General features: G+C 46.0%; 1 protein-coding gene across 2 annotated transcripts in view; it reads right to left on the minus strand.

The window, feature by feature from the left end:
- The window catches only part of PHACTR2 (phosphatase and actin regulator 2), a 145,002-nt gene extending 137,498 nt beyond the window's left edge, over positions 1–7,504 (minus strand). The window contains exon 1 of one of the 2 annotated variants that reach the window (XM_087777387.1): positions 7,334–7,504. In XM_087777387.1, the coding sequence (XP_087633513.1) occupies positions 7,334–7,478 (145 nt within the window). In that variant the 5' untranslated portion in view covers positions 7,479–7,504. The remainder of the gene's footprint in view (positions 1–7,333) is intronic. The other variant, XM_087777390.1, reaches the window with a different exon arrangement.
- Positions 7,505–10,597: the final 3,093 nt, after the last annotated feature.

The following is a 10,597-nucleotide window of genomic DNA, read 5'->3' on the forward strand; positions in this document are numbered from 1 at the left end:
ATAGTTTGGATAGGAACGACTTGGGTAAAGGTGCCAAAACTGAGCTACCGACTGATGCATCCAGCTAACAGAAATAGTGTGCGGTACCGTGCAACTGGCCAAATTCCCCAAGTGGGAGCCAACACAATTTGTGTGTGAGACTGAGGTCATGTCTGAAGTTGAAGGGGAAGAAAAAGTAATTGCTTTTAATAGGACTCCACTTTCCCCAAACAAGTTTTTCTTCTTGATACTGTAAATTTTGCAAACGTTAAAAAATGTAGGGCAAGCTGTAAAATACATGTTTAATTAAAAATAACCATGAAATGCTACATTTTCTGAAAAATAAGATATTTAGTAAAAAACATGATCATTATTTCAAAGAGAAGCCATTTACACACAGTATTTTAGCGTGTGAAGAGTAGCCACATTGCCACCTCCGGTAGAACGCTTCCTCTTCCACATTTCCCTCCCAGCCGCCTAAGCGGCCAAGCGGTTTTAAGAACACCATCAGAAATGGGAAGGGCAATCCAGAATGTCCCAGAGATATGTAAGAAACATGAGAGAGAAGAGAGAGGGTAAGAAAGTGTCTTACCACCAAAGCATGCAGTGGTTTAAGCTGCCTTTTAGCTCCGCTTCGTTATAAAGTCCTCTACCTGAGAGCACGGCCGACTTGCAAAGCGTAGGGGCTTTGGAGCTTCAGGCTATAGTAAAGCAGTGCCAACGCTTCTGAGTGCGTTATGCTAAGTACTTGATACCGATATAATTTACTGATATTTCACTGCTTCAGCCTTTCAAAACTCAAAAATCCTAATACTAAAGGCACTCGTAGAATTTATACAACCCAACTTATTAAAAGTCCAATTATGCATCAAAACTGCGTGATGGGGAGCAAGTTTTCTCAGCTGACCACCGAGGGAAGTGTTGACTGCCTACAAACTCCGTTTGTATTTCAGGAAGATCACAGTGCTTTCCACATGAATGAAAAGCAAGAGCACCCCTTGTTGTGATGGGTTTTAAGACTGACAGTTTCAAAGATAAAGTGAAAAGTGACTGAACTTGGAACACTGAAGCCAGGCTTTTCTGTTTTTTTCTAGATATTTTTCCTTTTGTGCCACTTGGTTTGTACCTGAGAAAAACTAACTTCTGCATCTGTTAAAAATAGGAACACACTAGGCAAAATGCTAGGGGGAAAAAAAGAAAAAAAAAAAAAAAAGAAAAGATTACCACTGAAGATACCTTTGCCTTATGCTAAAGCATATTCAATAAGAACTACTAAAAATTCAGAAGCAAGACTAATACTGGTGCTATTGAAAGCTGAAATCCTACAGAATTTCTGGCGCTGAAAAGATTCTGACCTCAAGAAGCAAAAATAGATAGAAATGTAAATTCTTCACCAATCTTTAAAAAAACAGTCAACTGTCCCCAGCCCTTTGACCTTAAATAGTGCCTGCTTTTTCAGGAAATAACGGCAAAAAGAGCAGGAGGCAGGGGGTGGGGAAGAAAGATAAATGATATATGCTAACGATGGATTTGACTGATGAAACGTTTAGGTTTTAAAACCAGAACAAATGCTTTTTTGGAACAAGTTGTTTACACTCAGCAAGAGAAGGAATGAAAAGTCTTCTTCAGCTACTCTTTAGATTGCTTCTTCAGGCTTCATACTTGACATGCGGTCTGATATTAAATGGTTACTCGCTAGAAGCCACACATCAGCAGGAAGTGCTAAATGCCAAAGGGCCTTGAGAAACTAAAACACACACAGTTGCAAAATGCTGAACAGATCCCACAGTCAGCTACTGATTAGTTGCTGCAAAATACGCATTCAATCATACGCCGCAAATGTTTGCAGTCCCATTTCTACTTAGCCAACCATGAAGATTATTACCACATTTATAAAATACTTTTTTTTTTTTTTTTTAATCCTGAGCCCAAGTCTGAATCTTTGATTGTAAAGATGTTGTCCCAGAAACTGGGCCACATGTGAATGACACATAGTATACATGGTTTGTATTTGTAAATCATAGTGTTCCCTGTGTTCCCTGTTTCACGCTTAACCAGGGTTAATACCAAGAACATATCCCAGTTATTCTGCAAGAGTTGGTGTGGAATAATGTCTTTTAGCCCAGAATAAAACAGGCAGATTCTTATTTCATACGCAATATCATATAAATTCATATTAGAAAAGGCTGGTGATATTCTGGCATACACTTCTTCCCTGCACGCCCACCTAATCTTATAAACTAAACCAGTTTTCAGGCAGACTTAAACTTTATCAATGTATGCAGTACAAAATGTTATATGATTCCTGGATTTTTCCTCAGCATACTTCTGAAACTACAAGTTACATGTAAGGATGACCGGAATGAGATTTAACATTATGGGATGATGGTAGAAGCATGTTTCCAGATTATGAAGAAGGAGATGTTTCAATTCCATAAGCATATGTCAATTTCCATATGGTTATGACTGCTGCCTCTTTATGATAGTTCAAATTTTCAAATTGATGGAAAACTATTAATGTGGACTTAGGGACAGGATGCACTATTTCTTGGAATGTACACAGTCGTGTTGAGTTTAGCTTCTAAATCCTCAACAACAATGATTTGTCTTAACTTCTACTATAGTTTTCTACCCCAAATTACCTGCTTTGGGCTTCTTGAAAGTTCTGTACTTTGACTTATGTTGCAAATGAGTCCTGCTTGATACAATGGAGAATCATGTTTTCCCATAACTCCCATATTTTCATACAATGTACCAAAACCAGATGCTTTAGTTATGAGTGTTCTTCAGCATCATGAGGCTGTTCCCCCCTCACCCCCATCCGATGACTGAAAAACACCATCTTTCTAACCGCCCTCCCAAAGCACATCTGATGTCTTCTTCACAAACACTGAACTCAACTCCCATAGACTTTGGTAGGACTCTTGCTTGGTGTATATGGAAATTGGATCCAAGAAACTGGAATCTGTAGCCATTTTGGGAAATACAAGTGCAGAGGGAAATATAGGCAAACCTTAAGAGCTACCTACCTACCTAGCCAAAATTTTATCTTTTTTCCTAGGTTCCAAGTCAAGTCAATCTCTAGATAAGAGGTTTTTGGGTTTCACTCTTTCTAGATGCTCAAATACCTCCAGCTGTCAACACCATTTCATTTCCTTTGCATAAGCCAGAAGGTCTGTCCTTTAAGAAGAGAATCTGACATTTGTTAAGTTTTGAAAGTGGAGCACTCTAATCATGAAAAGCTCCAATAAGTCCAAAAATCATCAATTTTCTTCCCATCCAACATCAGCCACTCTGATCACTACATGAAATCTTCCCTGATTCTTCACCGAAGTGCGTGAGTTTAAGCCGTCCTTTCACACACCCTATTCTGGAGTCAGCAGCAGAAGGAATCGTAGCTGTTACTCATTATCATTTTGAATAAATTAACCTGCGAAGGACAACTTTGGTAGCCAAAAATTCCCAGAATAATCCTGGGATGTACAAGTTTTGAGGCAGGGCTGCCATTTGCGCTCAGCCTTTCACTGTCTGCTGCAACCCAGCATCTGGGGTATGGCCTGAGGTATTGACGAATTGCTGTCTGAATTCTCAGGTAGTTTTTTTTTCATCTGTCATCAGAAAGGCAGGAAAAAAGCATGAAAGGAATGGAAACATGCATGAGGAGCTCACCTCTCTACCTGAAAGGTGTGCTTCTTAGCAGTGGAACAAATTATTTGAAACTTCTACTTCTTGCTAAAGAGCAAGACCTCAAGAGGAACTGCAACAATACGACAGTGTCAATCCCAGAGTGGAGAAATGGGTGTTTTTTTGACTTCTGGTCTGAGCAGTAAAGTTCCCTTTTCACCAAGATGTACTTCACCACAAACCTCACCACCTTCGGAACAAAAAGCAAGGCTGTAAAGCAAAACCCACAACACTAAAAAGAGAGCAAACTGAAAACTGTTAACGTGGACATGCAGATAAAGAACAGGCATCGCAGTAGCTGAGGTTGGTGCTCAAGGGCTGTCATGAACAGAACTGCCGGCGTCGCGTCGCAACCGGAGCACAAAGGTGGCTGATATGAAACAGCAGCCTCCCTCTCCTGCCTGCACCCCGGGGCTCACCGCTCACGCTGGGAGCTGCCCGCAGCCCCATGGCCACCAAATCTAGATTTGGGAGAAATTCTAGGAAAGCATTTGAGCAGGGTCTTTATTTCAAATGCAGTTCAGTCCCCATCTATGCTGGGCAAATCAAGAAACTTGGCTAACTTGATCCACCTTTAAGGTGGGTTTAAATCTAGTCACTAAACATGGAAGGCTGCTTAAAGGTATGTAACTCAAGCAGCATTCTTGGAGTGGCTCTGGTGCTGCTCTGAAATTTTAGGAGAATATTTTTTTCTTCACCAATCTCCTAGAGATGCTCCGACAAACTAGCCAGTTGTCGGGTGGGACGTACCACGATGTTGAAGTGATGCACAGGCTATGCCTGCCACAGAGGCTCTGAATTTCACTGACATTGCACTTTTTCAGGGTCTAAATCGAAAGTCTAGATTGTGCCACCCTTACTTATGATAAGGATCACTTTATTCCTCCCAGGGTTTACCAGAAGCAAAGAAAGAGTTGGAAGGCAAAGGCCTGATACAACGACAGGTGAGGTGACAGCCCAGAGAGGGAAATTAAGTAATCTTCTACCACTAACCCTAAAAGAAAAGGCCAGCTTTAAAAAGAAGAAAAAACCTGACAGTAGGCTGTCCTCACAAACGGGACTGCAGCTGATGAAGTGAGATGCTGCAGAGCGATACCAGGAAGTTGCTACTTTCAGCATACGAGAACAGCAGAGGAAGGAGCAGGGGGAAGAAAGCACAGGCAGCGTCAACGTGGGGACCACCCGACCAGCCTCACTCTGCTGTCGAGATACATACAGTACTGATCTAGCAAAACAAACTGATGCATTTTACGAGCCACTGCCAAAGCTGCTTTTAGAAAGGTTATTCTATTTCCCTTAGCTGGAAGGGTCTCTAAAAATATAGCCTCATAACAGATCCTGCATTGAGAATGGTGGTGAAATAAACAACACTGCAACTGTCTATAGGGGTACCAAGCCATCACTGATGGAGCGTGAGAAGACAATATCGTCTTCTCAGCACAACTGGTGTCGGGATGTAGAAAATGAAGACAAATACGCAGCAGAAACTGCAACTTGTGAGTTCAACAGTTGCATGTGAATCGCTCCAAGAACACGCAGTATGCAAACATTTTGCAGGTTATTTAAAATGCAAATTGTTCTTTTCTAAATGGAGCAGCTGAAGCATAGGTAACATCTGATGTAAATGAGTGACCTACTTTAAATTAATCAAATGGTACAGCTAGAGAAAGACATAGAAGCAAAAATAATAATAATAAGGCTCATATTGTTTCTCTAAGTGCTTCACATTTCTGTCCCCATTACGGTTGTTCTCCACGTTAGTGGGGGAATGAAAAAGCAGGTTATTTCAATGGCATCGCAGTATAAAAACAATTCTCTAATGACCACATTAAAAATTAAACAGTTTTGCATCTTTAATGCATACTTTCCTTTTTAAAGAGGGAATCAACAGTTGGGTGGCAGCATGTAAGTATTTTTGGTGTGCCCAATGAGCAGCCGGAGAAAAATACAGGAAGCAGCAATGGAGAAAATACAGAATGAAAGAAAAGATGTCAAAAGAATAAAAACCAGAGAAAGCAACTCTTGCCACTTGCTGGCAGGAAGCACATCCTCAAAATTAAAAGAAAAAAATCAAATAGGGCAACAGGGAGGCCTAAATTTTGTGTGTAAGAAACTACAAATAACAACATGTCTTTGGAAATACCATCATTTCACCTCCACTGGATTTGCCAGTCTCTTGTAATGAACCCGGCTCATTGTTAGTAGCCTTTGTAGTTAAGCTAACAACCAACACAGTCTAACACTGATATAGTCTCAATCTTGCCAGCCTCTGTGGCAATGCCTCTGCATCCAGGTTCAGGCATCTCGTGTACACTTCAAGTCGCAGGGTGTTGTTCATGCAGCGCTCTTCCAGATGGTGCTGAAATACACCTTACACCTAGAAGTAGTCCTTTCTGATTTGGACAAACCACTGGAACCTCCTTCCTCCTCCCCGTCCCAAATGTCCTTCAACGGAACTTTTAAGTCGACACGGAAAAAGGCAGAGCAGAAAATGATGCAGAAAATGGCACGTAGAGTTGTTTTTGCTTGCAGCCTCTGGCCCCCACAAGCTGAATCTACTTGCTCTTATGTGACTAAGCAAGTTTTCACTCCCTCTGTCCTCATCAGGCAGGCGCAGCCGTATATTTGAGCTTCCCCGAGCAAATGGTCTGCTTCACCTTAACGCTCCCTGAGGAGCGAACATAAGAGGACATTGCGGTCCATTGCAGACCGGACCACGCACTGTGCTGTCCTACTTGTGCTGCAGCAGAGGAGGTCCCTCAGCGCGCTCTGGAGCTTCCCTGATGGCGTTGTGGGTCACGGGTACCTCTGCGCAGTAGGGTGTACAAGTGCATCCAAAATACCTACATCGCCAGGAACGTATGTGCCTAGTCTTATTTTAGTCAATAGAATAGGGCTGGTTTGCAACCGGGCGAGCACACCTTTTCAAAATGTGCTCAGCAGTATGGAGACCAGAATTTCTTTTTCCATAATTCCCGACCTCAGGAAGCAGCCCAAGTAAAGAATAGTCCAACTGAGGATGTATTTATTTTACTTCAGCCACTTTCAAATATCTGCACTGTAAACTAGGACCCTCGCTGCCTCTGATTTTACACAGCAGAGTTACTCTGAATCCTGCAGGAAGCCTACTCTGTCCCAGAGGAGCAGCTTCCACCCCCAAATCATCCCCTGCGCACTTGCAGTGGTTACCTCCTGAAGGAGGACGGCGGGATACTGACTCACACATTTTTTTGCCTCACCTGTTAGTGTAAAACCCGAAGGCGATATAAGTGCACGAAGTAAAATCCTAACACGCGATTGAAGCATAATGTGTGAAGCGGCAGGACGAGGAGTTTTGATGTCCCCGCAATTCACCCTGAAGCCTTCCTGGGGCTTTTCTGCCCTTGCGGTCAGAGATGCTTCAGCGACCAGGTGCGTACCTACGACTTTACTGGGGTTCATTTAAACCTGAGGACGCGGGTATGAAAAGCCAGGAACTCGACGAACATCATCTCGAGATGAAGTACGACGTAAACCAGGGACCCACGCTTTGGTCACCGAGAGAAGACAGTCCCAGGTCGGGGAGGGAAGAGTGCGGAGGGGGATGTCTTCTCCCAAATTCCCCAGTTCAGTTCGGCTCGGGGTGAGGGGGGGGCTCGGACACAAGGACCCTCCCTTCCCTCCTCCTTACCTGAGCCGCCCACGTTGGACCGGAGCAGGCAGGTTCTCCGGGAGGAGGAGAAGGAGGAGATATCGCTTTGGGAGCGGCCGCGGGGACCGGGTAAGGACCAGGCGGGAAGCGGTGCTCCCCCGGTGCTCCCCGACCTCCCAGCCATCGCCGTCGGGGAGCCGAGAGGGACGGGGAGGAGAAGAGAGGAGGGAAAGAAGCGGCGAGGGAGGGGAAAGGGAAAGTTTGCAGAGGAAGAGCCGCCCCTCGCCCCGCCCGGGACGGCGACGGGGGTTTTGGGTCTGTCGGAGCCTAAATTTTGTGGTTCTACAGGGGCAAAGCAAGCAGCGGGGGTGCAGATGCACGGAGGGAGGGGACGCGGGGGGTCCCCCCCGCGTCCCCTCCCTCCGTGCATCTGCACCCCCCCGGGGTGTCTTCATGCTCTCCTCTCCCGTCATTTCCAACTCTCAGAAAAAAAAAAAAAAAAAAAAAAAAAAAAAAAAAAAAAAGAGAATCAGTTAAAAAAGAGCCGAGCAACCCACACCACCACTTCTGTTTTGTGTAACAAGGTGCCCTCCCTCCTCCCCCGGCCGTCCCCTGCAAAAGCGGGAGGTTGCACAAGGCATCGCACCCCTGCAGCCGAGCGCGGAGGGCAGTGACTCAAATCTCCCCCCTTTCGCCTTTCTTAAGGTTTGGGTTGCAAGAGGCTTTCCACAACCAGTTTTACGACCGTGTGACTCAACGTTTTGGGAGGAAGGTAGTCCTCCTGCCTTTCAAATCAGAAGCGGGAGTCACACCGACTTTGGCAAAAGCAACATCAAGCCCCGCGGTTTCATTTTCTGGTGTTTGTTTTACCTATACGCTTCTATGACACGATTCATCTTTAAAAGGATATTTAATGTTTTCGCTGCTTTTTACAGGCAAATCATTTTATATTCTGCCTTGAATATAATAATCTGCCTTGGATATAATAATAAAATCCTTCCTGCCCTGAAGCCACTGGCACGATGGCAAAGATAGACAGGACTTCACCCTGTATTTTTAATGCATCCAGTGCCACATTATCTAGCTATCAAATATGAAAGTCCCATTCAGGCTGTGTGAAAACATTTTAGCAGCTACCACTCCCCAGGTCTGAATCAAATCCTACCCAGTCTGAAACATGTCCGTGTGAAATTCAGTTACTGGCCCCTGCTTCCCACCAAGCAACCGAGTGCCCTCCTCTCAAGGCCAAGCCCAGGCGCGCTGGGTTTGGGGTCTTCCCAGCAGTCGTACGGCTCAGGCACCCTTCGCCTCTGTCCAAGCAGTCGATCCAGTACACGAGTCTCGTATGTCAGCCCTTAGACAGGCCAAGAGGTCTTTTCTGCTCAGCATCTCCCAGGGAACTGCCTGCGATTTTTCCTCTCCTTCCCTCCGCCGACAGACCAGCCCGCTCCTTCCCTGGCTGCGGAGAGCTTTCCCAGCGGGACTGTGCTGGGAGAGCGAGAGGCAGGGGATTCAGACCTTCCTGCGGGGGCCTGCCGGCTCCAGCGCCGCGCCAGCAGGCGCGCGGTACCCAAGTTCAGAGGCCTTCCTGCAGTCGCGGACACTGGTCTTGCGTTATTCAGAAAATCTTACGATGTACTATTTTTATTATTTACCCTTTGCAGCTTGCATCATTACAGACGTGACTGTGCACTGAGGACCTTTTCCCTCACTGGAGATTTCAGTAGCTGTGCCTGTGTGGGCTGGTGACATTTTCTGAACCTGTTTATGCCTTAATCAGAAGTGTACTCATGGCTGCTGTTTACTGAACTGTTTTCTGCTTCTTTTTTTTTTCCTTTTTTTTTTTTTTTTATTTAAAGGATGTGATCAAGTTCATTATTGAAATACACAGTTCCTGCTCCAAATCTCACCAAAGCCAATGGCAGGTCACTGATGTCAGTGGGCTTTAGGTCAGACCCCTGAGCTTTTTTTAAATCATTTTTCTTCCAAAGCATTTTGAGGCACACAGCAGTTGTAACTTTGGTGTGCTGTACAGAATAAGCTTCAGAGAGTCTGCTTCAAAATTCCCACATTAAGGAGCTGCTCAGTATCCGCAATCCTTTGGTACGATTAAAAAGAAACGAAGAACATGAAGAAATCCAAAGATAAACTAGAAAAGGTATCATAGCAAGAGGTCAAAAGCGTTTAAGGATTCCTTTTGAGAAGCAAAGTGACATCTAAAGGGGTGAAGGTAAAGGAAGGCATAGAGAAAGTAGGTCAACATTGAATGTAAAAGAAATATGAAGAGGCTCCTATTGTGATATCAAAGTGCTTTTGTAAATCAGAGTAATGTGAACAGTCAGTCAGAAAGAATGATACCATGGAAGTCACAATGTTTTTATCAGCCTGTAACTTAATACGCTCATCAAGGTATGTACATAAATGAAAATATTAAAAAATTATGTACTTCCTGCTTTCACAGCCCTTTAGATATTTTTGGATGAAATGTAACAGCTGTGGTTAACGGCTCTGGAAACTGAAGTTCTGTTTCCATGGAACAGCAGTAAAGTACACATCCTTCCCAGGTGGAGAGAGATTAATTTGAGTTGTCTGCTCATTCATTTTTAACTGTTTTGATGCGATTGCCTAAGGAATTTCCATTCGTGGTGATGATTTTGGATCTGGGAAGGGGAAGGGGAAGGGACGGGATGCTGACTGAGCCCGTGGCTGGAAGCAGGCGGGAAGGGCAAATCCAGCAGGCTGCCAAGGCCAGGTCTGAAGCAGCCCCTGGCTGCAGATGCAAGGCTCGGGCTGGAGCAGACTGCAGGCCCAGCAGAGCCCGGCGGGCAGCTTTCAGGCGAGCACTGGAGGAGACCGGCCGGGGCTCTCCTCGATGGGGAAGGCAGCGAGGGAGGGCGCAGGGCCGAGCGGGCGGTCAGCCGGGGGGCCGGGGGCGGGAGGAGCACGGTGAGGTGTTGGCCGTGGCAGAAGTCAGTTACTTCGTTTTCTTCAAATCCTTAAAATCCAGGTGACGATTTGTGACCGAGCAGCCAGGTAAAACAGCACCGACGGGGGGGAGGACCCCCCCCCCCCCCCGCGCCCCCCACGGCTGGCGCGCTTCTCCGCACAGCGGAGGGGAGGGAGGCGGCGTGGATGAGCCGCGGGAGGGGCAGAGCCGGAGCCCTTCACCTGCAGGCGGTAGGGACAGGCTGCGTTTCGGCCGGAGGGCGGCGGGCTCCGGCGGAGCGGCGGCGGGGCGGGGAGAGCCTGAGCCCGCCTTGAGCCCTGGCCCGGCCCGGCCGTACCCCCCCCCGCCCCCGGCGC

The sequence above is a fragment of the Nipponia nippon genome, unplaced genomic scaffold (assembly GCF_047370975.1).
Source record: "Nipponia nippon isolate SJK-2023a ecotype South Korea unplaced genomic scaffold, ASM4737097v1 scaffold_4, whole genome shotgun sequence".
In the NCBI taxonomy this organism is placed as follows: domain Eukaryota; kingdom Metazoa; phylum Chordata; class Aves; order Pelecaniformes; family Threskiornithidae; genus Nipponia; species Nipponia nippon.